Below are 26,724 nucleotides of genomic sequence, written 5' to 3'. Positions count from 1 at the left end.
CAGGCCTTTTTTTGTCTGCAATGTTACCTCTAAGCTGTGCACCTGCGCGGCTACGCACATAACAAGAAAACACCGCACAGAAGTTTCAAACTGCAGCGCATTGTTTCTTTAAACGTGACTGAAAATATCTCCCTCCTTCCCTTCTCTCTCTGCACCGAACTCTCTCTTCCATATGGTAATTGGTGAAATCAAGGAAGACTCTGCCCGGATACCGATGACGCAGCAGAAGGGAGAATTCCCATTGGTGCTATGGGGCTTCATTGGTTCCTGGGTAAATGTGATTCGCTGGTTGCAGCCTGCATTTCTCTGCACATTGGTGTTTTCTCAGGCATTGCATCATCTGAAGCCCCATTCTGGACTGGGCAGTCTTTTGCGATCCCTTCGCTTTGGGGAGAGAGGAAAGCAGCATGGAATTGGACTGCCTGAGCCAAAGGAGTCCACGGGATTTGAGACTTGATTTTTGAGCAGTACTAATCCTTTCCACTCTTTCCTTTCCCTTTCTGTCCTTCTATCTTCCATTCCTTTTCTTTTTCCTTTCCTTCCTCTTTTCTTTTCATTTTCCTTTACTTCTTTTCCATTTCCTTTCCTTTCTCTTTTCCCTTCCTTTCCTTTTTCCTTTCCTTTCTCTTTTCCTTTCCTTATTTCCTTTTCCCTTCTTTTCCATTTCCTTTCATTTTTCCTTTCCTTTCTCTTTTCCTTTCCTTTTTTCCCATTTCCTTTTTCCTTTCCTTCTTTTCCATTTCCTTTCCTTTTTCCTTTCCTTTTCTTCTTTCCCATTTCCTTTCCTTTCCCTCCCCCTTCCCTCCCTCCCTCCCTCCCTCCCTCCCTTCCTTCCTTCCTTCCTTCCTTCCTGGGGGTCTGAGGGAGAGGGAGGAGACCCTTTCCCTCCTTGCCCCCCTCTCCAACATCTAGTCTGATGGCAATTATGGCTAAAAAGAAATCATGCTCAGGCATGAAAATGTGTCACTCAAACACTATACTTTTCCGCACACACTGAAAAAAAATTAGAGGGTCAAAATTGCTCAAAATTTCTCTCCAAATCAGGGTGGTTTCTAAAAAAAATATTCAAAAGGAAGCTTTTCCAATCTTTTTTAGATTATGTGATATTCTGGATAAAGAAAGGGATCAAAAAGAGAGGAGAAGGCAAACACCAACTGTTAGTTAAGACAAGTAGACAAATCTTTGCCCTATAACTTTCTCTCCGCTGTGCTGATTCAAATACAAGCATGGAAGAAGTTTGCAATCTCCCCTTCAAGTGTTACTACATGGCAGGTGTGTTGAAGAACAGACAAGTAGGGATAAGCCTCATTCTTTCTATGTTTTTCTATATTTTGAGCCAGGCAGTTCACTAAGAAGTCTTCAATGCCAACTCTGACCCCAGACTTACACATGGAATAGGAAACTGCAACTGAGCCACATCCATGTTCTTTTTCAATGGGATTGTGACTCTATTTGGCAACACCAGCCGGGAAGCAATGAGATCTTGAATTAGTGAGTCCGACAATACACTGAAATAATAAAGGAGACATTTAATTCAAAATAAAATCATATGTGTGTCATACTGCTCTACTGAGCTTGTGATTCTTTCATTATCTGTAGACTCCATCTTAGCAGACTGCCAAGGTCTGTTGCTCGTCAAAGAGATATGGGATGCAGGGTAGGGGGAATAGAAGAGATGCTGGCTCAGGTTTTGTTTTCAGCCTGAGAGTTTAGGATGCTTTGTTACAAACAGATAAGTCGTTTAAGACATAACATCTTGACTGCTGAAGAAAAAATAGAAAACAAGGTTATCTACTGATGTGCAGATAAGCCTTTATGCCTCTTATATTATGCCTTCAAAATGCACTTGACTCTGGCAAGTGCCTGAAGAAGTTTCTGCTGTTTTCTTGGCAAGATTTTCAGAAGTGGTTTGTGCTTGTCTTCTTTCTAAGAGGGAGAGGGACTGGACCAATCACCCAGCTGGCTTTGTGCTGAATGAAGGCGGGAGTAGAATTCAGTCTTTCAGATTCTAGGCTGGTGCTTTAACCACTATACCAGCATTTCTCAACCTTGGCAACTTGAAGTATGGATTTCAAGTCCCAGATGTTCTATTGCCAGCTGACTTTGTGGGTACCAAATCTATATCTACTTTCATCTCCTGTTAAATTCTGTTATTTCAACAGCTTTTACTTTTCTTATCAGTAAGTGTAAAACAAGAAAACTCCTAATGCCAATAAATCTACAGGTAATTATTTTTTGGAAGCAAAAACTCTTCTTCTTACGAGGTAAGAACAATATGTTTTCTTCATTAAAATAACCAAATCAAAATCAATAAAAAGAAACATAAACATTCAAGGACATCCTTATTATCAGGTAGCCTAAAAAGAAATGTTGACATTGTCAAAACCTCAGCAAAATAATTCTCCTTGTGGACGTGACAATTTCTTTTGGTTAGTGTTGACATTACTTTTGTGGTGACACAAGGTGTGGTAAAGTAGCAAAGCAAACCAAAAACTCCCATTAGAAACCAAGTAGCGCAAATGGTCCCAACATTTCTAACTAGAATTACAAAGAAAAACTAAGAATCTTTAAGAATTTTACTTGCAGGTTCATTGTGTGGTCATTTCTTATGCCCTTACTTTCTAGAATGTCTATGAAGGACGTAGGTTCTGTTTGGCTCTGTGCTCACCCACAATAAGTCATCCCTGTTGTAGAATTGCCATAAAACATCTCTTTTGTTTGATCTCCATTTTGAGATTTTATTTAGTTGATATTATTGTTTATAAATAATTCAAGGTAGTGAACATTCTTAATAGTCCTTTATCCCTCTGACGACAACAATCCTGCGAGGTGGGTTGGACTGGGTTGGAGTGGCTGGCCCCAAGTCATCCAGCTGGCTTTTCATATCTAAGGCAGGACTAGAACTCACAGTTTCCTGCTTCCTAGAACAGCAAACAAACCACTAAACCAAACTGGGTATTTAACATTTAGATTGTTTCTAGCTCATTTGGAGAGAGGCACTTACCTAATGCCTGGAGCATCCAACAGGTTTGTTAGCCCCGCCCAATTGATTTCCAAGTGCTGCAATAATAATTAACCCAACAGCAAAAATTCAAGGTTAATAACTGAAAATAGAGCTGGTTTAAAACATAGGATCATGGAAATCTACTTTATATGAAATTAGACACATGGTTCATCAAAATCCTATTGGAGACACCAGAAATGAACATGCAGTCTTTTTCTTGATGCATATAGCATACTATTGAAAAATTCAAGGATATTGAGTGCAATAAAATCACTATAATTATAATAATAAGATTATTCAAACATTTGACAACAAATAAAGCATCCATCATTCATCTGATATAATTATGGTATTTTAATTCAGCACTGTGTCACCGTTCTGAGTGAATTCAGATTGTCAACCAAATAAGCCTTGAGGAATTATTTGGTCATTTCTATTACCCATCCATTATAAAAGGCATTGCTACAAGTTCATGAGCAAGAAAACTAACCACCTAGCAAGGCAGCCTGAGGGCAGGAACATGCATAAATGTTTTGTGTTCAAAGGAGATGAATAAGTATCATCAAGACCTTGGTTCATTTCCTTCATTGGAGCCTGTCACACTTCTCATGCCTGAGACAATCGGTATGTGTCAACATTCTAAATGTTCTTAACACATGTTTGTCAGATGTATATAGTTGGCCAGAACTCACAAAGCTAATTTCAGGAATAACAGTGCACTCTGAGCGCTGAATTATCATAGCAATGCATGGACCTTCTCTCCTGCTTCCTCTATGGGTTGGAGATGACAACCAGAGGTTCAGAGACTTCTTCCACGAATGAATCCGCCTGTGCAACAAAACATCTCTTTCAATGCTGTAGCCTTCTGCATTTTAACTCTGATTTTTGTTTTTCCTTGTAAGGAAAATTGGTAATTTGTTCCTAATTCTGTGTTCAAACTACGTTTGATTCATGTGTTTATAAGGTTTTATTATTGGTAAACCACCCAAAATCACTTAAATAAGTTGGGTGATGTAGAAATTGAATCAATAAATACAAATAAATAAATACAGTATATAGGTGAAGATGGTGTCTGAACATACAAGACTGTGAACATTATTTTTAGTGCAATGAAGGCAAAGGGGAGGCTGAATAATCTTAAACCAAAGCAACCTTTTGAACTAATACTATATTTTTCCCCCTAGGATACAAAATAATTGAAAAGTCAGAGTAAGCACCATATAAAAGCTGTGATCTTATGCATATTTATATGATAAAAGAGTGCTTCAGATGTTGCCTTCCTCTTATCATCCTGTACTTTGGGTACACAAGTTGTATGCTAATTAAAATAGACTGCCAATAGATTTACAGATTAGTGGGCTTCTGTGAATCTTCCCCCCTCCCCCCAAAACTGTTCAAGTACATAAGACCAATTTTCTTTCCATACCACAGTTTTAATTTACAATTGTATGACAGTTTGCTGGGACAGTGCACTGATCATTTGGGAGGGAGGAGGAAGGAATAAAGGAAGGCACAAAAATTGAATTGTTTCACTACTGAACTTTGTTTAAGGATCCCTCAAAGGTCCTTCAGCTTTGAAGGCATAGTCCAAGGACTTGGGGGAGACACTAACATTTAGGAGTAGAAATTTTGTAAGATGGAATGAAATTCACTCATTAGATAGATTACATAGATTACACTATTTGCACCAACATGGAGAAAAACAAAATCTCCTTTAATAAAAACAAGAAAACTGGAGTAAAAGTTGCTTTCTCAATAGGTTAGGGATGGACTTAGGCAGTGGTAATGCAGTGCAGCTCACCTGAAATGACTCAACTTCACCCTGAGGCAACCTGACAGCACACATGTTCTTTTGGAAATGGTTTCAGATATGTGAAACTCATGCTGAAGAAACATGTGGTTGACTTAATGTTCGTTAATTTAGATGAAACTTGAAAACCCATTTGGTTCTTGAAAGTTAACCTGAATAGAAATCTTTACTAGCACTATTAAAGGTTGGATTAATTACTTTTAAATGGTTTCATTTTCCTTTTATAAGAGCACTAGGTTACATAAAATCCTAAAAAAAAAATTGGGGGGGCGATTTTATTTTTTAATGTTTTCATGCTTTTATTTTTTATCAATGAACTATCATGGAGGGTACTTCCTTGAAGAGCTACAGTGAAATATTTGTAGTTAAATTAAGTGAACTTATTAAATATTACTATCTCTGAATAATAGTATGTTGGCATATTTTAAAGCCATCTTCCTCTTTGGTTTGGTTTGCATTCTTTGTTTAAAATGATGTTTGGGAAGAAGAAATAATCTTCCACATTTTAGAAGCACATTCTCAATTTTATTATAAAACCCACTGACCAATGTCTAAATTAGTAATCCTAATGTGGAAGGACACTATTTCTAAATTGGCAAAACATGAGGAATGCTAACTTGTTAATTTGACTTACAAATTAAAAGTCTGTTCATAAAATTTTTTAGTTGAAAAATGTGCTATCAGATTCCTGGTTAAACACAGCTGTCTTCCTCCTAGTTATATAATGGTGTATCAGAATTGACTTACGGGTTTCTGCAGAAAAAACATGGTTACAGCTCCAAAAAAGGGTATATCTGTCAGAAGTGGCTCCAGAATTACTCGTAACGTTCCATACAACTGCAAAAAATAATTTTTTATTTTTTAAAAAATGAAGGAAATAATATTGATTTTGTTTTCCGGGAAGGAAAAAAAAAAAGGAAATATCTAAAAATGTTTCATAAAATTGTTCTGTACCTACCTGTAGTCCTTTCACTCCTACTTTAATCTTGGAGAGCTCCATGTGAATTTCACAATCCCCTATATAACTGAGAAGGTGTTACAATTAGCAGGGTATTAATTAGGAAAAAAAACAAAGTAAAAGACAAAATGATCAGTCTTTTCTTAATATTTTAAAGGAATTTCTTATATTGAATAGAATAAGATGAAGAACAAAACTCTGATTAAAAAGATATTTCTTTCTTATGCTGCTAATATTTTTCTGCTACATATAAATAACATAACATTTATTTATTTATATATTTAGGCATCTCAAGCAATATATTTGCCAGATTAAGCCTATTCCTTTATCACTATATAACTTTCAGGAAATCTGGTAGATTTAATCAGTGTATGTATGTATGTATGTATTTGTACGTACAGTACATATACATGCATGCACAAATATATACACACATACACCAAGAATTATGGTGAAAAAAAATCCCCTCTTTGGTTGCCTTTTTACTAAACAATAAGACACCATCCATTATTTTTACTTTTTCCTCCCACAAAAGTCCATTAAGGAAAAAGGGATGGAATAACTGCACAGAATCTACTAATTGTAATAATCAGAAAGCACCCTAGATGTTCAAAGAAAGGTGATAACCCATTCAGATTAAAGTATTACTCTGAAATAAGATTAACATTGCTTAATAATAGGGCTCCAATGAAATTCTTCAAATTATAGCTCCTATTCCTGCTACTTAGCCTCTCAATAAATTTTGCAAAGAATTTGTAACTGGAATAACAGTTCACACATAAAATATTTAAGAAGGGTCACTCACTGGTTAAACAAAGTTTCAAATCTTTAAACTGTTTTAACATTAAGTAGGAATGCACGTGAGTTTATATTGATTACTTCAACTGATTGCAGACAAATAAGATTTGTAAGTAAGTGTTGACCAATAAGATTGTTGCTGCTTGAAGGCAACAAAACTAATTTACTTGGACAGCAAGGTAGGTGGCATAATCAATCAATCAATCAATCATGAGTATGTTTTTCTTACAAATTCCATGTTGCAAAAGCCCCAACTGTAGTAAGCTTTCACACACAACAGTTCTTTTGTGGAAATACAAGATAACTATCAAGGGTGAACTTTTAAATTTGTGTTATAGGACCATTTGGGAATTTAAAAAAAACAAATTATAATAAATATAACATTGTCTTATAGTCAGACCCATAAATTTCTTTTGGATTTTAAATTTTCTAATGGAACAGACTGTCCAATTGAATGATTCAAAATAGTTTGGCCAATAATGTGGCTCAAACAAGCAGTTTTCTACCTCCAATTCTTTGCCTGTTCCCTTGAAAAAATTTAATCTAACTACTGAGCTATTTACGATCAAATCAAATTTTATTTTCAGTCTTTGCTAATAACACACGGTCATGTCAGAATGAAATATGGAAAGCATTTGCAAAATAGAAGCTAGGTCAAGTTTAGTTGACCTCATATGTCACAAAATCTTAGAACTGTTTATGCATTTCCTGTGTAATCCTTGTCAAAAGGTTTGACAGAGATGACACGTTCTGCTGTCAAACTGTTTTGCATTAATCTGATGATAGCATGCTTATTCAACTCTTGTAGCCTTCTAGTGTGTAAAAAGCTCTACTTAAGACCATATTGTTGTCTAAGGCAGTAAGAGGTAATAATTTCTTTTAGCACACCATCCAAAGTGTATTTGCAATAAAATTTATTTTGGTGATCAGTGTGTCCATTAGCAAAATCTAATTTTGTTTTCTCTTTTGACTGAAACTATATGATTATTTAAAAAAATGTTTTTCTAACCAAAGAAAGCAGATGCAAATGAACACAATAATTGTTGAGTTCTTGGTGCTCTCTGGACTTGGTTGTTTGCTTGGAGACATTACTCAACTATGGTAAGTCATATCATCAGTGCTAGCGAGTGTCGGATTTGTTCCATGTTTATGTAAAGTAGGTTGCCCTGCCAGTTTTGATGGGGATATGGTTTTCTCCTTGGTAGATCCTTGATTAAGGTAATGTTTACTGCTTAAGTGTTTGTCTGGTGTTAATCCCAGAGTTTTGACCACACAATTTTCAACTATCTTTTCCTATGTGTAGAATGAGGCAGAAAGCCAGCATCTCCTGCCTTACTTTCAAAATTTGTAAGTCAAAAGACCCCAAATAGGGGAATAGATGGAGGATGGAAATTGTCAGGAATTTCTATCGATATTATCAAGTCTGCCCACAGGAGACAAGGTAACTAACATAGTTGGTTCTGGGAGTTGAAGTCCATATATCTGGAATAACCCAGATTGCTTTGCTAGCTCAAAAATACCTTCCCCCAAGTTTATGTCTACAATGGTCTCACTGGACCAAACGTTTTGCCAATGTTGCGCAGAAGTAGCTCAAATTGTGATGCAGTTTATCCATTATATCAGGTGAAGTTTCTTTAAGCATGGTTATTAAAGGATGTAAATTGGCAGGTTTATACAACATGCTAACCTAAACATGCAAACTGCATTTATGTTTGCTGAGCAATGTCGTGCTGTCTGACAATCTGAAAACCGAAGTCCATACACTTAGAAACATCCAGCTTGGGGAAAGCTATGTGCCTCATTTCATTTCAAAATGTGGCAAGTCATGGATTTTTACAAGGAAGAGTTTCCCCTCTTACACTTTTTAATGACTTCTGGACAGGGCCGGATTTAGATGAAAAGAGGCCCTAGGCTATTCCACTTATGAGGCCCTTTCACCTCCCATTTTTAAGTTTGTAAATTACATGAGAGACAATAAAATACATCATTACTGTGATATATCAATATATATCAATATATATAGCTGGCCCCTGACGGAGGGTGACTCTGCTCTGCGGCAAAGGCAGCGAGGCCAGCCTCCTCTCCTGCTGCGCTCAGCTGCTCGGCTCGGCCCCCTCGCCCTCATCTGCCTGGCCACTGGTGGGCTCTGTGTCGATGGGGCAGCTGCTGGGAGCGGCCGCGCCTCTCGCCCGACCGCCGGTGCCGGGAACGTGGGCGGGCTCCCAAACTGCTGCAGCGCTGGAACGATCTTAACCAATACATTTTTATGTTTGTTTATTAGTCATATGCATAGAATTTCTCCTTATTTTCGGTTCAGTGTTTTAGTGTTCACTGTTTTTAGAATAGTGTAATTTTAATTTTGCTAACAATTTGAATGTAGGCCCCTCTTGATCTTGAGGCCCTAGGCTGAAGCCTAGTTAGCCTATAGGAAAATCCGGCCCTGTTCTGGACCTCTGCATTTCAGTCCTGCTTTGATGGCTTGAATGGAGCAGACTTGCTTAATTAGAAGTGGCAGGAAAAGATGAGTCAAATAAAACTATTCGATGGAGTGGGAAGGAGCATGGTACAAACTCCCCTAAGGAGAGAATGGTTTTGCATAACATGCTACTTCCATTGATCACAAGCCAATTCCTGTATTTAGATTTACTTTGATTTCTACTTTTTAAATAACTTCCTGTGTTACAGCACAAGAGACATACTACTAATATCATGATGATGCAGTCATACATGGCAGACTGCTGGGCACATGCCTGAGATACTTCAGTGGCATGTAAGTGGCATTGATGCCTCGGTGAGATGAAACTTGGTTACCACATAATTTGATATAATGTATGCAATAGGCTAGGGGTGTCAAACTGGATTTCTTCGAGGATCAGCATTGTAGTTCTCCACAGGATGGGGGACGGGGAGCAGGGGGAGATGGGACGGATACCTCCTGTTGCACCCTGCTGGTCAAAACACGACCTTGTTTTCATAAGGTGACAGATGTCCCGCTTTTGGCGGGACAATCACAATTTTTCAAAATTTGTCCCTTGTCCTGTGGCATGCTCAAAAAGTCCCGATTTTCCAAAAGAAAGAAAAGACCCCGAATCATCAATTTTAAAAAGGACGCCATTAAAAAAAAAGTTTTTATTTCTCTGAAGTGTTGTTCCCGATGTGGCCTTTAGAGGGCAGTGGTTTCCCTCCCTTCGCTCAGCTCGCTCGCAGCACCTGATGAGGGGCGAGGCTCCCTCCCCTCCTGAGTGTGCGAACCTGACACATGACATTTTTGCGCTGTCTAGCGGCCTCGGGCGGAGGGGCTTTCTGGTGGCGGCAGCGCAGCGAGGAGGAGGCTCTTCCAAACACGATCATATCTCCCTTCCTTTCGATCTGGTTGCTTTTCTCTGGTCTCCTTTTGGCGAGGGGGGTGCGGTGGGAGGGGGGGAGATCATCTGTCATTTTCCTTCTTTAAAAAAAAAAGGGGGGGAACACAGGATTTATTGCAAATAAAGAAATCCACCCCAAATGGATCGGGAGGCAGGATGGGGGGAGAGTGTGAATTAGGGGAAAGGAGGATTTTCCTCCCGTGCCTTGGATTTCATTTATTTATTTATTTATTTATTTATTTAAAAGCTGCTTTTCTTGTTTTTCCTTTGCTTGTTTGTTTGGTTGAGGACCATCTTTTCTCGGTTATATCTACCTGACCCACAAAAGCAGGGAGGGAAGGAATGTGGCACATCCCCTTTCTTAAGGTGGGACCATCTGGTGGGACCCAGTAGAAGGGCCTTCTCTATGGTGGCTCCCCTCTTTGGTACATCATTCCTATGGAGATTAGATTGGCCCTCACTTCGACATTCTTTCACAAGGCCCTGAAGACCTAGTTTTGCAAAAAGGCCTGGGAAACACAGTGTGATGGAACCCATCAAGTGTTGCCAAGGGTTATTGTTTTTGTTTGTTTGTATATTGGGTTTTTATTTTTGTAAGCCAGCCAGAATCACTGGGAGTGAGTGGGCGGCCATACAAATGGTCTTAAAAACTTAAATAAAATTTTCCTCGGCCTTTGATTGGCTGGCTAAAAGTAGCCATTAGCCAAAGAGTGAGTAAAAAGGAGAAGAAGGGATATTAAATAATATTTAATTAAGTTTAATATCTTCAATAAAAGTTAACACTTAATCCAAGAAAGGAGAATTAAAGAATTCTGAATAACAGCAACTATAAGAAAGTAGATAAATATTATAATACAAGACTTCTAGCTAGTTTTCTACTTTCAAATCAGACATCTAATTTATATCATGGCAGCAAAACTTCCCATTTTTTTCAATTCTTTTCCAAAGATCAGATATCTGTTATTTGTATGTAAAAAACAATTTGTTAACTGTTAGTATTACACTCTCTATATTTAATAATTTCCCCTTTCCTATTAAAAATCACAATTTGGTGGCAACTTCTGTCAAGCCTGTAGAAACGACACCCAAAATCTTGAAGAAGTGCAGCCCAATACAATAGAAATTATTTTCCCTGTAACACCATTTCTCCTATAAATAATAATAAAACCTAAACCTAAACCTAGGAAAGGTTCTATAAAACAAAACAAATATGCATATTTCATAAAACTGCATGAAAGTAAATTCCACTGAACAGACAGCTATGTGCTGAATGTCATCAAAGTTGATCCTCCATCTTCAAGCAGTGAGAATTAGATCACATTACCAATGCAGAGAACAAGGAAATACATCATGTGGCCATATAATAACTCGTGGATCACCAAATATAATGCGACTCGATGAGTTAAGAGTACCGCAAATATGTAGGCATCTTTCACAAATATTTGAACAAGGCAATATTCAGAGATTATGCAAACCAAATAGAAAGTCAATTATAAGTAGCAACACACTCGTATACTATTTATATATACTTTAGGTAGCTATAAATATTGCACTTGCCTGTCTAATAATCTAAACTACTTAAGATAAGCAAGTATTGTAATGTGATAAACTAAATAAAGGAGAAACAAGCGGCTATAATGCTGCTCTAAGAGGATGTTGATCATTTGTCATATCGCCCCCATATTCTCAAATTTGCAACATGCACCTTGTTATCTCCCTGACAGTCTAAAAGGAACTAAAGCAGCAATGAGTCAAGGAAGCAATGTGTACAATGTATAAGGGGGTGGCTTGAAGATTTGAATAGCTCCGCCTTTTTTCCTCAGAACTGGAGGAAGAACTCAGCACCTACTCCCAATCAACATACAAGGATGTGTCCCTCGGGATACCTAACTGGCTGAGCTGGTTTTGGATCCTTCCCCCTTGACTAGGCATCCTCTGTGACTCATGCAGGATTGTGGATTCCTGTCAAACAAGACAGACCTATTTGCAATGGAAAACTACCTCTTCACTCAAACTCTTAAATGGGAAAACACCCATATCACCTTTTCATAAAAGGCGGCAGAAGAGAAATACTGAAGCTATCCAGTGCTAATCCAGCTTTCTCCTACAACCAAATATATTACTCTCCTGAAGTATTTCAACAATGCATGTTGGAAAGAGGAGGTTCAGGCAATACTTGACCACTGATTACAACCACTGATTCCCAATCATTAATCTATTTCTAGACAGAAGCATAATAAACTTTTCACATCAAAAGTACCGACTTTTGCTATATTCCTAGCAAATACCATACCTAAGATTTTTTAAAAATGATTCTGTTCTTGTTTCAAGATATTTATGATATCTTGGTTTACTCAGATGCATATTCTCTGCTAAATATGGACAATGTGAACAAACTGCAGGCATCAATCGGTGTTATTTCAGCACATTTCTTTCTATAAATCTAGCCTGCAATCATTATTCTTCCTGGATGGTCTCAATCTAAGTTTCCCCATTTAAAGCAAACATTCATTTTTATTCATTTGTTTGCATGCTGGAAACTTAGAGAAACACCTCTCTAAGCTCATGTTCATTGTGATAAATGTACCTTTGCAGGTTCATATACTCTGTATGAGGTGCCATAAGTTGCCTCTATTCCATTTCTATAGCATCATTTTAGGAAAAGCAAAGCAATCACTGTTAGCAACAAGATGCACAGAAAAATTCACTGTTCACTGCTTATTGGTGAAGCCAACCTTGAAGTGCAGCTTCAACCGCAATAATGCACGGACAAACAATAGATACAAACTCTCGGTAAACTGTTCCAAACTCGATTGCAGAAAATATGACTTCAGCAACAGAGTGGTCAATGCATGGAATGCACTACTTAACTCTGTTGTTATATCCTCAAACCCCCATAACTTTATCCTTAAACTGTCTAGTATAGACCTCACCCCTTTCCTAAGAGGTTTGTAAGGGGCGTGCATAAGCACACCAGCGTGCCTACTGTTCCTCTCCTACTGTCCCCATTTATTCATACCAATTTCCTGTGTTCATGTCCATATTTATACTTATACCTGTTACCTTTAACATATTTGACAAACTAAATAAATAAAATAAATATATCGTGCCCTTTCCCAATGATAAAACTATAGAAAACAATGCAGTTCTATACTACCATATTTGCACATCCAGGATTATTTGTCTTCGATCAACTTCTTTGGTATAGGTTTTCACTCCTTTAATTTTAGGGCACTGAAAGAAACGCATGCAGCAGTATTATTAATACAGCAATGAGAAAGCCTCATTTACCTTACTTAGCACAAAGATAACAACAGCCAAACATCAAGCTAGATCCATCACAATAAAAAAAATCTGCAGAAAGCAAACAAAATAATTACAGAATCTTTCTCTCCTGCCCGTTGTGTTGTTTTCTTCTCTTTCTGCAGAATAAAATACAGAATATTTTCTAAACTGCTACCCCTCAGAGTTTTGCAACTAAACCTGATATTATTTCCGGTCACCAGGGAGTTGAAAGATTTTTCCTCAACACATCTGGGAGGCATTATTTGGGGGAAAGCTGTACTGCAGCCATTAAGTTTGTATTTTAAAATTCAGTCAGTTAAAAATGTTAGCTGTTGAATCCAACACAAGGAAGGCATCCAAAATTTAAAAACTTGTTAAGAAAACAGAAATTCAGTTGCCAATTTAAGGTTACTGAACAAAATTAAGTCCTTGATTAATTGAATTGACAATGCAAAGCATTTTCTTTCAATATTGTTGCATGCATTTTTAAAAATACTCAACAAAGGATCTTTACTCTTTTTATATTAATAAAATCAGGAACTAAGTGAATAAGAATGGAAAGAAGATTTTTCGTTACCATTGATAACCCCTATAAATAGGGACTACTTAACAATTACATATTTAGAACAGGGTGGGAAAAAACATCATAAGATTAGTTCTAACTTCTAGCAGGAGTTACATTTTAAAGCTGCAACATCTTTTTGTTCTCTTTTTATGCTAACATTTTGAGGAAGATTCATGTATAATCTGAAAGATTCTGAAAACAAATGCCTATTTTGAATAAAATGGATAGAAGTTCACAATCCTTTTGCGCAGATACCTACTCTATGTTACCCTACCTAGACTTTTATATTTTAGTTGAGTAGTGTAACTTAAGGAACGAATTTGAACAAGACCATTATATTACAGCTATAATTAATAAAGTGAATATCAAAAATCATTGTATCACAAATAATCAGAAATTAAAATAAATGGATCCAGATATATCTTAAGCCTATGTAGACACAGAAAATACACTTATGAAAAATGAGTCTGGAAATGGCTGTCATTTTCAAAGACATCACCTTACCTTATCTCCAAGATGGATTCTAGTAAATGTACATGTTTTCAGATGTACATTCTTTCCTCGGATTTTTGGTTCAAGGATTTCCTTAAATGTCTTTTCCATAATTGTTCCAAAATATGGCCAGAACTGTTCAACAATCTAGTCATAAAACAAGAAAAGGCTAATGTCACCACTTGTATATTACCATTGTTTACAGTGGTGGGTTTCTACTGGTTCGCACTAGTTCTTCAGAACCGGTAGCTCTGCTATCAAGCAGCGAATAAAGCAGTTCTCTGTTGCTTTGAAGGTGGGCCTGCCCAGCCATCTGACCCTTGGTTATACCTACCTTATTTTAGTTTCTCAAGCCCAGCTGATCAGGGGCAACCAATTGAATTGCTGCTCCTCAGCTGTTTTCCTTGCTTTCCGAGCAAGTTTCTTTTAAGTGTGCGCATCTGGTGCACACTCAACGAACTGGTAGGAACGCCAGCAGGAACCCACCACTGGTTGTTTACCATTTTTATTTTGAAGACAGAATGCCAACTTTGTAAATGTCTTTATGTTTCTAAAGTGATAGAACATACACTTTTTAGATGAAAATGTGGTTAAATATTGTGGAGTTTCTGAATTCAAATTGATAGTCTTGGCATATTACACTGATTTAACTGTAGCTGAAAAAAAAGAAAATGTGGATAATTGATGTGGCAATACCATAAGATGACCAGATGTCCCGATTTCGGTGGGACAGTCACGATTTCTAACAATTTGTCCCATGTCCCGGGACGTTTTAAAATAGTCCCCATTTTCTGGCTTCATGTTGAAAGCCCAGTGGATTTGCTTAAGAAATCCTAACCGGGGCAAGACAGAAGACACCCTGTCTAAGCCCTCTCTCTGTCTCAATACTTTCATTGAAGATATTAAAACGTTAAAGCAACAAAACGGACCCCCCCCGCCCTTTTACCTCATTTTGTAAGAAAAATCACCCAATACCATAGAGCTCCAGGAAATACTTGGCTAGAGAAGTCACGAGTGTTCCTTCCTGGATTTTCTGGAGGGGAGGGGCATGGAGGTTGGAGGTCGGCTCATGTGGAAAATATGGTGGCAAAGTTTCTTTGAAAAATATTTCCTTGACTAATTTCACCATTTTAATTTGCTCAGTTCTTTGTATTAACATCTACATCATTATGGATTGACTTGGAGTGCTCACTTGTGCCTGTTGGTAAGTGAGCTGGGTTTTTTTCTTTTATTTTTTTATGTATTTTAAAATAATATTTTATTTATTGTGCATAGGATTTTTTAAAATAGTTTTATTCTGTGTTGATTCTTTTTTTAAATTGTCTTAGACTATTTAAAAAAAGATTCTATCCAAAATAAATTGAAGTGAAACCATTTTTAAAAATTCTATGCACAATACTTTGAAATGTTTTACTTCAATATATTCTGTGTGGATTCTTTTTTTAAATTGTCTTAGACTATTAAAAAAAGATTCTATCCAAAATACAAAATACCAGCTGCAGTTATTCACTTAAGAACTGTGGCAAGAAAGGTGGTATAGTGACCAAAGTTACAATGGCATTGAAAAAGGTGACTGATGACCATTTTTCACACTTAGCGACCATTTTCACATTTAGCGACTGTTGCAGCATCCTCATGGTCACGTGATCAAAATTTTGATGTTTGGCAACAGATTTGTATTTATGATGGTTTCAATATCCTGGGGTCATATAATCACCTTTTGACAAAGTCAAATGGGGAAACCAGATTCACTTATGCTACTAACTTATCAGCTGCAGTTATTCACTTAAGAACTGTGGCAAGAAAGGTGGTATAATGGGCTTAGTGACCAAAGTTACAATGGCATTGAAAAAATTGAGTGGTGACCATTTTTCACACTTAGCGACCATTTTCACACTTAGCGACCATTGCAGCATCCTCATGGTCACGCGATCAAAATTTTAATGTTTGGCAACAGATTTGTATTTATGATGGTTTCAGTGTCCTAGGGTTATATAATCACCTTTTGACAAAGTCAAATGGGGAAATCAGATTCACTTATGTTACTAACTTATCAGCTGCAGTTATTCACTTAAGAACTGTGGCAAGAAAGGTGGTATAGTGACCAAAGTTACAATGGCATTGAAAAAAGTGACTGATGAGCATTTTTCACACTTAGCGACCATTTTCACACTTAGCAACTGTTGCAGCATCCTCATGGTCACGTGATCAAAATTTTGATGTTTGGCAACAGTTACAATTTATATTTGTAAATTGTAGTTATGTTGAAATAAAAAAATATTACAATACTATTTTTGCGTTGTATGAAAATTTTTGTTGCTCAGTATAAATTTTTTAATCAAGCCCCCCCCCCCCCCCAGTCAAAGGTGTCCCTCTTTACCAATCTGAAAATCTGGTCATCTTACAATACCAGGGGATAGTAGAATAGAAGGGAAAAAATAGGAGAAGACCACAAAGTATCATGATCTCAAATGAAAGTTGAAAGTATGGTGATGAGTCCAGTGATTATTGGCATACTGATACCATACCAGAAAATCTTGAACAGCACTTAGAAAAGCTGCACATTTACAAAATTTCCATCTGTCAATTACAAAAGGCCAAAAAGTCATGCTGCTTGGATCTACACTGATACATCACAACAACCTAGGTTCTTGGGAAGAATTGGATGCGTATGAAGGCCAACACCAGCTAAAGAACTGGCTATGATTTCACAATTGTTGGGATAAGATCAGAAGATTCAGAAAAATGATTTTCAAAACGCACATTTGGCAATACTGCTTTAATTTACGCTGTGAATTAGATTCCCTCATGATTTCCCTGGGATGCATAAAATTTTCCAAACTATTGAATAATTTTCATCCTAGGCATGGTATCTCTCTTTCTCTCTATTCTTGCTACTGCTATGAACTCCTAACATAACATTAGACAGAGTAGTTCAATATTTCACTTTTCTTCCACATCTAATATGCAAATCTTACTACTTGGACATGGGAGCATTTCATTCCATATGTCCTGCCAGATTAAAGTCTGGTGCTGATGACAACTCTTCCAGTCAGTTTACTGCAGTTTGATTGACTAACACTGAAGGTATTGTAGATTTGGGCTGGCAAGGAAGACTCAGATAATTACAGGATAATTGTCATTTTTATCAAGATCTGCCTAATATTGGAAAATAAAAATATTTGAAAAAAAAAGAGATCTGCCTAAGAGCTGAGCATATATGATGACATAAATGCTATGGCTACTTAGTTTTGATAACAAAGATTGCTGCACAATTTGTTTTGGAGAGATCTCTGCAAAGGCAGATGGTAATGTTTTTTTACTTCAGCGGAAGAGAATTTTGATCAAACAAACTTCAGGGCAAACCCTGAATTTGATATAAATGTTACCCAACTTATCCCAGCCACTTAACTAGAGCAAACAAGCTTATTTGCAGTTGATTCAACAGCCAAGTTACAAAGCAAACTTTGAAGCAGAAACATTCCAATCTTACATTTATCAGATAAAAGCTCCTTTCATATCCAATGCCTTACCTTGTTCAGCCATTCTACCCGTTCAACATCTGGGAAGTGCACCTGCAAAGCAAGGCAAAGAAGAAGCAGGTGAAAACTTACTGGACTATGAGAATTAATATGCAAGATGCAAATAAAGTGACAGGACTAACAAAGGACTATTATAAAGCATGATTCTATAGCAATATCAAAAATATCCCTACAAAATATATTTCATTTTCAGATTTATATCCATTATGAAAGAATTACAGTTGCAAGCAGAGCTCCGTACTAAAAATGGAAAGCAAGATTAATTCAACTCAAAGAAATAGCTATAGCTTTGTAGCAGAGGGTAACATTTTATATACAAGCAAGCTAATTTCTCTTTTTTCTGTTTATTATCTTGATGTTGAGGGGGATGCTTCTTATTTTATAGGAATTTGATTATTAGTTGCCCAGAGCCTCTAGAAACAGGGACTGACTGAAGGAAGGAAGGAAGGAAGGAAGGAAGGAAGGAAGGAAGGAAGGAAGGAAGGAAGGAAGGAAAAAAATAATTTGTGGAACTTTCAGTTAAAAGCCAATTAAGCAATACTTTTGAAAAACATCATTTTTGTTTTTCTCTCTGACAGCTTCTTCTTCTGAGAATAGTCAATTGAAGTAGGTCAACCAGCTATTCAAGAATCATGATAAAGACATCTATAGAAGCCCACAATTATACCTAACCTGCAATCCAAGTTCTCACACATTTCAGGGTGGAGATCATTGAAATACTGAGATTTCTTTATCTTCAATTTTTGTCACCCACACTAATGTGAAATAAAGTGATTTATTTCACCTTGTTAGCCTTAGGCTAAATCTTCATGGTAAACCAGATTTATTGTACAGATAAAATTTGCTCACTTATTAAAAATGAACAACATAAAGGCCTATTTTGTATTTATATCTTAATGATAGTAAGTAGAATTGATTTCCCCTAAAAACTGTGAGCAAATATCTTAATTAAGAGGGCCATGCATTCTTTTAAAAAAAGAACCACTCTAGAATTAACTGGAAGTCTGATCTAAATTAAGATTAGAGGATAATATTTTTGCTTTTAATTGTATTAAATATTACAATTAGATAATTGTCATTTAAGCTTTTTAAGGGCCACAGATTACATACCTCATTATTACACAAACATATGTAGCTTTAAAAACAAAAGGGTAAAATAACTTTTCTAAAAAATGTTCATGTGTTAGAGGTGCTTCACAATCAATGTTATTAACCCCTGTGCTATAAATGAAAAGGCCAGGTACCTCTAAGTTTCCATTCACTTCATAAGTAAAATGTCACACTAAGTCCCGCATTATAGAAAAAGAAAGGCTCCCTCTGTGAAAGAGATGGATGGCTTTAAATTTGATACATAATAAATAAATAAAATTAAAATATGATGAAAGTACAAATTTAATTCATAAATAAAAGTATTACTAAAACATAATATTATGTATCCTTCCTAAACTGCATATAATTTTTAGTAGTGGAAATGATGGTAATACAAGTAGTATGCTGGCTTACAAGCACTCTAAATGGGAGATCCTAGTTAACATAGAATACTAAGAATTGGATTTACAACCCAGTTCTGAAGTTGCAATGTCCATCTCCCATGGTCACATGACTGCATAAAACCAACGAATTTATGCCTACATGGGTAGCAGCTTTGGGAGAAAAATAAAATAAATGGCAGGTCGAAATCAGTTCTCAGTATAGTTCAAATAAAATGATAATCGTGTATTAGCAAATCCTGCAACATGAATTGCACAAGATTTGTGGAGGGAGGGAGGGAGCGCATGTGCACACTTGTCAGGACCACAACCTGGAAGAGGAGCTGCCCAAGGGGCATATACACGCTAGAAAATGAACTTCCGGTTTCCGGCACAACTTCTGGTTTCTGGCATGCTGGTCAGCTAGTCTTCCAGTTTCTGGCGACCATGCATGCACAACAATCAGCTGGCGCATGCTCACACCAGAAAATGGAAGACCAGCTCGTCTAGTTTCCGGCACTGCTGCACACATTGCCAGCTATCTTTGCATGTGCATGCACGCCAGTAATCTGGAAGAGGAATGGACGACACCTCGCGTGCCATGCCACATGGTTCCATGTGCCATTTCGGGCACATGTGCCATACTTTCACCATCATGGGCTTATAACATTTATAAGCTTGGCTCCATATAAATATATTAACATGGTACCCAATACAATTCAGACAAGAGGGCAGGAAATCTCAATTTGAGTGAAAGCTGATGTTAGATGTGATGTGGGTATTACAGTGGAACCATTGCAAGAAGCTATCAAATGCTACTGATCAAGACCAGAGTCCCACTCTCAACAATAACTTTGGAGGGAGAGACAAGCTGTAGTCTCCTTGCATAGGAGAAGATATACTCAACCAAGCAAAAGTCACTTATGAATAAACACGTGCACTCTCTTACTATTAAGTATACTTCCACTCATCAGGTAAACTAGATTAAGCAAGTAGGAAACAAACCAGTCCCTAATGATAAAGTGATTCACACAAGATTGCTTTGTAAAGCAAAACAAAAATGCAAAGTAAACAAAATGACGAGCCATGTCTGATTTACAGTACTCTAGGTATTTCTTACTCAGCCTCAGTGTTCCTCACGTGTAACAGAGGAGCAGAGGAACAGAAAAATTGAGCCTTAAGGCGGTTTTAAAGAGTGTTTGTTAGAATACCTCATATGAGTCAATAAAAATGTAGGCTTGATCTGGACAGTACAGTCACACAGAGTGCAAGCTTCATTTTGTTCTTGATCTCACCCATAACTTTGTATCTCTCTTCAGATTGACTAGCAGGATGAAGCCCACCCAGGCAGAATTGGACTATGATCTTAGTTCATAACATAAGGAAATGCTGCTGGTATAGTATAAAAAAATAACATGCATAAAAAACCAGGTGTTTTGTGATTATTCCAGTGAACCAATGTGGCTTGTCAAATTTTATTGCTTTTTATTTCAAGGAAGAGGGTCCCCCTATTGTAGATAAGCATCAAAATCTTTTAAAATGTGAGGTGCAAAGTTCATTCATTGTTGGCAAGTCCAGCTCTAAACAGTTCTCACTGAAACAATTGTTCTTTATTTACTCTACACTAACATTCACACTAATGGTGCAACAGCTACTGTATTGTTTCTGTGTAATTGAGAGAGGTCAGACTGAGGCATTCTGTTCTGAAAGTATTACATTCTCATGATAACAAATTCAATAGTTCATAATTGGCTATATTTTCCTCTTCACTACATAGCTTTTATACAGAAGGAGAAGGAAAGCTGTACTTAACCTTTCACATAAAGTTGGCAGGAAAAAGAGACATGAAATACATTAGTAATTCGATAGGCTGTTTTCTAAGATGTGAAGTATTTGGATCAGTTAGGATTTACAAAGTCTTAAGTGCCAAATTTACCATGAGCCCAGTGCTTCAGATTTAGGTAAACTTGGGATCCAATTAGTGTTTGCTTATTATTACTCTTATCCTGTTTCTGTTTTTGAAAGAAATTAAGACTGCTTTGTAGAAAAAGATTCCCAATCAGTCTGCCACCCAAAAAACATAATCAAACCCATAACCATTTAACAGGTTTGTCAGATTTTTAACATCAGATTCCTTCTTAATCTGCTCTGGAATACCTCTAGAAAGAATTCCTTTGGAAGCTTTATTCCTTCATGAAACAGTTCCGGGTTCAAAGCGATAAAGGAATGTTCTTTGCATAAGGCCCATATGAATTAAATCTGACACTCAAAACTTTTCAAAGCCATAAGACCTGATAGGTCTCAGGAGGTATTTACAAAACTCATTCAACTTTCCCATCCAAGCTAACTTCTTTAGCAAATCCTGTACTGCAATAATATGATATTTGTAAATAAAACGTTAACCCAATAGAGATCATTATGCAACTGTTTCACTGCACTCTAAATTTAGTTAAGCAGGCAGTCAAAAGTTAAGGCAGTCAGGGTTTATACACTGCATTAAGCTATAATATTATTTCTTTGGCCTTGGAATGCAAGGTGATCAAACGAGTCAGTCCTAGAGGAGATCAACCCTGACTGTTCTTTAGAAGGGCAGATCCTGTAGATGAAACGCAAATACTTTGGCCACCTAATGAAAAGGAGAAAAGCTCAATGCTGGGAAAAATTGAGGGCAAAAGAAGAAAGGGACGACAGAGAATGAAAAGGGCGGCCTATAAATGCTAATAAAATGAAAAAAATGAAAATGAGAATGAGGTGACTGGATGGAGTCACGGAAGCAGTAGGCATGAGCTTAAATGGACTCCAGAGGATGGTAGAGGACAGGAAGGTCTGGAGGAACATTGTCCATGGGGTCGTGACGGGTCAGACATGACTTTGCAGCTAACATCAACCACAAAATCAAACTTGGTTTACTCAATAATCCATGACTGAACAAACTAGAGACAAATTTCCATCCCTATATTACGAAGCAGAGCAGAATTTTTCCAGAAATCTGTAACATTTCTGCTGACATCAAGGAGTACGAAATATTTTTTACAGACCCTTTCACGAGGTGTCTTCTGGAATCTATTTATTTTTTTGATACACAGAAAGTCCTAGACTTATGACCACAAATTTTCTGGTGGTAAGTGAGACAGATGGGTGAATTTTGCCTCACTTTACAAGCTTTCTTGTCCTAGTTGTTAAAGTGAATCACTGCATTTGTTAAGTTAGTAACACAGTTGTTAAGCAAACTTGGCTCCCCCATTGACTTTGCTTATCAGAAGGATGCAAAAGAGGATCACATGACCACAGGACAATGCAACCACCATAAACATGAGTCAATTGCCAAAAGTCTGAATTTTGAACATGTGACCATGAGAATGCTGTAATGATCGTAAGTATGAAAAATGGTAATAAGTCACTTTTTCAGTACCATTGTAATTCTGAACAGTCACTAAGCAAACTGTTGTAAATCAAGGACTACCTGTATATAATGCCTTTCTACTGCAGGCTCAAAGCGACATCCATTGCACAACCTTCTCTTATCCTCATGTCATCCTCATCCTCTTAATCTCGTTAGAACTTTGTGAACTAGACTGGGGATAAGGATTAGTCCAAAGTTGCTCAATGAGTTTTCTCAGCTGAAAGTGGACATGAACTTTCACTCCTCCAGTCTTAGTATAGGATCTGAACCAGAGGTGGGTTGCTCCCAGTTTGGCCTGGATCAGGTGAATTGGTAGTAGTGATGGTGGGAGGCTCCGTCCACCTGCCCGGATGCTTCTGCAGGCTCAAAAGCGTTGTGCGCACGCCCAAACTGGTAGTAAAAAAATTAGCAACCCACCACTGATCTTAACAACTACAACATATAGTTCTGGTGGGTATTCTGGATTTGTGGTCCTTGTTAAAGCTATGTGAAACAGAAACTACTGGCAGAGAGTGGCTATACAAGTAATCAACCAGTTACCTTAATTTGTTTTAAAAAACATTAAATATGCATCTAGTAAAGTTCAAAGTTAAAAATAATCATTTGGTTGAGTTTCTTATATATGATAGTCCTTTAACCATTTGGAATGCATTGCACATCAACTAATTTTGCATCTATATATCACCACTCCCATTTCCTCAAAACGTATGTATCAACAGATTTTCTGTTCCACTAATTTACTTTATACAAGCTTTTTTTACTTAATTGCAACCAACTATGGGGAAACGTCAGCCCATCAAATTTCTTTGTCTGGCAAACGAAGACCCTGTGGGATACCTTCTGGAAGTCTCCATCTCATATTTCTATCTCACCAGATGGTAGCACTCCCTGAGGTCTTCTCATTGAAGCACAAAGGGGATGAGTTCACTGTAGGCTGATGAGACGACCTTCTGGGAATGTCCTAGAAATTAAGATGCTACTCTTGATCTTAGCCAAAAGGCCAAGAATTTAAGAGTCCTGCCTCTCCAAGGAGGCCATTACAGTTGGATCATTGGAAGCAGTTTAGAAGGCCTAAGTTTTTTATTGATTATATTCTGGTTTTATCAGGTGGCAACATCTGACTGGCTTTGTCTATGTCTGGAAATTAAATAGGGTGAGCCTGCTTTATACTTGGATAAGAGACCTCCAACAAAAGCTGAATTGTAAACTAGACTGGGAAATAGAAAAGCATACTAAAGAAAGCAATGGCAAGCCACTTCTATACTATTGTTAATAGCAATAGCAATAGCAGTAGACTTATATACCGCTTCATAGGGCTTTCAGCCCTCTCTAAGCGGTTTACAGAGAGTCAGCATATTGCCCCCAACAATCTGGGTCCTCATTTTACCCACCTCGGAAGGATGGAAGGCTGAGTCAACCCTGAGCCGGTGAGATTTGAACCGCTGAACTGCTGATCTAGCAGTAGCCTGCAGTGCTGCATTTAACCACTGCGCCACCTTGGCTCTAACTGAACTATATGGATGCTTCCAAGAAATCACCAGGAGTTTGGATTCAGAAGATGAAACTCAAATACTTTAGCCACCTAATGAGAAGGAAGGACTCACTGGAGAAGAGCCTAATGCCAGGAAAGATTGAGGGCAAAAGAAGAATGGGACAACAGAGAATGAGGTGGCTGGCTGGAGTCACCAAAGCAGTAGGTGTGAGTTTAAATGAACTCTGGGGAGTGGTAGAGGATAGGAAGGCCTGGAGGAACGTTGTCCATGGAGTCGGGATGGGTCGACATGACTTTGCAACTAACAACAACTTCATTGCTTTTTTTCTAGCCAGAAAATAGCCAAAGTTATTCAACATCACATATTCTATTCTTTTATTCATCCACACCTTAATGAGAACTCATCTGCAGCACAGCCCAACACTTGTAAATACGAAGGAAAGAGACAGAGATGCCAATATTTATTGGAGATGGGACATAGAGAGAAAAAGCACCCATGAGTATGTGCATGGACCTCAGAGGACTTTCTGCCCAATTACCCCATAATCCTAGCAATGCCACTGCAGGTTCTTGTCTTTCCCAATGAACAACATTCGGTCACAGCCCAGATTTTAGGGTGGGGTTGAGTTTCAATAGAATTGGAAGAAATCCTTGAAAGCAGTGCAACTCCAAGACCAGAAAAAGCTCCCCAGATTTGCTCCTGGCAGCAAAGTGAAAGGTGTTCTGTCTCACTCTGGGGAAGATGTTGTTGTTTTTGTCAGCCAATGACTTTGTGCTTGTAAAAAGAATATAAAAACATTTTTAAAACAAGTTCTTAAAAAAAATCAGAAATGGACTTTAAAACTTGCACCAATTTTAACTACAAAACATAATGAACAGAAGTTTAAAAGTCATAAATCACAGCTTAAAGGCTTGCAACAATAAGTGCTGAATGCTGAGCATCCGTTTGGTTTTATAGGGGAAAGATTTGCAAAACTGTGTCATTACAACATCAGATCTTTTGCCCCAAACTAATTCTCACACAGCTACTCCCTAGGAGACAGCATTTAATGAGTCTACATTGGGTTACAATAAATATCCTGGAACACACTGCCCAAGTTTTACTCTCAATCTTATTAAAAGTAGGCAATTTATCACAGAGAAGAGTGAGTTAACCTATTCTCCAAAGCACCTGAGGGAGAATGAGAAGTAATAGATGGAAACTAATCAAAAGGCTTAGAACTAAGGAGAAACTTCCTAACAGTTAGAACAATTAACCAGTGGAACAACCTGCCTTCAGAAGTTGTGGGTGCTCCAACATTGGAGTTTTCAAAGAAGAGATTCCACAGCCCTTTGTGTGAAATGGTATTAGGGTCTCCTGCTTAAGCAGGAGCTTGGGTTAGAAGACCTCCAAGGTCCCTTCCGTTAACTTCTGATGAGTAGGATCAGTAAGCAAGTAGCATAGTTAAAATCACAGTTTTGATTGATGTTAATTTGTCAGGTGTCCCCCTGAATTCCAAACCAGCAGTGGAGAATGGCAGGTTCTCCCCCCCCCCACCGAAAAGAATGATGATGGACAAGCACCATTGCACTGCCAGTCTTCCCCCTTAGGTGGCATATAGGCTACTTGGTGGGAAGAGGTACTTTTCTCTACTTGATACTATTTAATACCAGGTACTAAGGAACAGAGAGGGATCCAAGTAAAGCCTCTGAAGATACCAGGTCCAGGGGCTCATTTGCAGAACTTGGCTCCAGAAGAGCAAGCCCCTCCCCTCCCAAGTTGTTCCTCTGGCCAGCAAGAGAGAGCAAAGTCTGTTTTTCGCTACTCACCCAGGCCGGGAGCTGCTGGAGGGCGATTCCTTGGCTGATGGCTTGCTTCTCATCCTCAACCAGCCCGAAGGCTGCCAAGAGCCGGGATTGCTTCTCTCGCCGATTCCTTCTCCACCACATCCAGAAAAACAAGCCGATCAGCACCCAGACCGTGCTGAGCTCCAGGTAGCCGGCCAGGTAGACCGGCGCGAGGCACAGCACCGCCCGGCCAGCGAAGGAACTCAGCTCACGGAGCATCGGGGGCAGCGGCTTCGCTTCCCACCACGAAAGTCCTTCTTCGCTCGGCTCGGCGCTCGAGGCAGCAGAGTCTGGCTGCTCCGGAGCCGCAGCAGCAGCCGCCGGCTGCATGGTAGTGGAGCCCGAGCAAGAAACCACGAAGAACGACGCCGTTGATCCCGGGCCAGAGGGCGGACGGGCGGGCGGGTCAGCGGGCAGGTGCTCAGCACCTCAACGCAGCTCCCTCAGGAAGCCCGGGGCGCTCCAAGCGCTCGTCAAAGAGCATCCGCGGTGTTGCTACTGTTGCTGCGGCTGCCACCGCCCATTGACTCTCCTCCTCCTCCTCCTCCTCCTCTTTCTCCTCCCTCAGCGCCGCCCCAGCAAAGCCAAGCCAAGCCAAGTCTCGCTCAGGTGTGCCGCTGATTTTCAGCCCCGCCTCCTCCTTTCCCCAGCGGCCGGTCCAGGCAGGTGGGAGAAGATGTCGGGTCGCTGCTCTTTGCTGCCTCCTAGAGGGCC

General features: G+C 38.4%; 1 protein-coding gene across 2 annotated transcripts in view; it reads right to left on the bottom strand.

Annotated features, from left to right (window-relative positions):
• The window catches only part of ESYT3 (extended synaptotagmin 3), a 56,155-nt gene extending 29,640 nt beyond the window's left edge, over positions 1 to 26,515 (bottom strand). Inside the window, exons 1-8 of one of the 2 annotated variants that reach the window (XR_015696123.1) lie at positions 25,993 to 26,515; positions 17,811 to 17,852; positions 14,290 to 14,424; positions 13,093 to 13,169; positions 5,773 to 5,839; positions 5,562 to 5,651; positions 3,005 to 3,060; positions 1,388 to 1,508 (exon numbers count right to left, since the gene is read on the bottom strand). Coding sequence is in view for 1 of the 2 variants with exons in the window: in XM_087711416.1 (XP_087567542.1) it covers positions 1,388 to 1,508; positions 3,005 to 3,060; positions 5,562 to 5,651; positions 5,773 to 5,839; positions 13,093 to 13,169; positions 14,290 to 14,424; positions 17,811 to 17,852; positions 25,993 to 26,340 (936 nt within the window). In the remaining variant the exon portion in view is untranslated. The remainder of the gene's footprint in view (positions 1 to 1,387; positions 1,509 to 3,004; positions 3,061 to 5,561; positions 5,652 to 5,772; positions 5,840 to 13,092; positions 13,170 to 14,289; positions 14,425 to 17,810; positions 17,853 to 25,992) is intronic. The other variant, XM_087711416.1, reaches the window with a different exon arrangement.
• Positions 26,516 to 26,724: the final 209 nt, after the last annotated feature.

This window comes from Thamnophis sirtalis, unplaced genomic scaffold (genome assembly GCF_051295495.1).
Source record: "Thamnophis sirtalis isolate CommonGarterSnake01/CBP01778 unplaced genomic scaffold, rThaSir2_p1.2 scaffold_1, whole genome shotgun sequence".
NCBI classification, from domain to species: Eukaryota; Metazoa; Chordata; class Lepidosauria; order Squamata; family Natricidae; genus Thamnophis; species Thamnophis sirtalis.
This window is presented reverse-complemented; position numbering and strand designations above follow the sequence as displayed.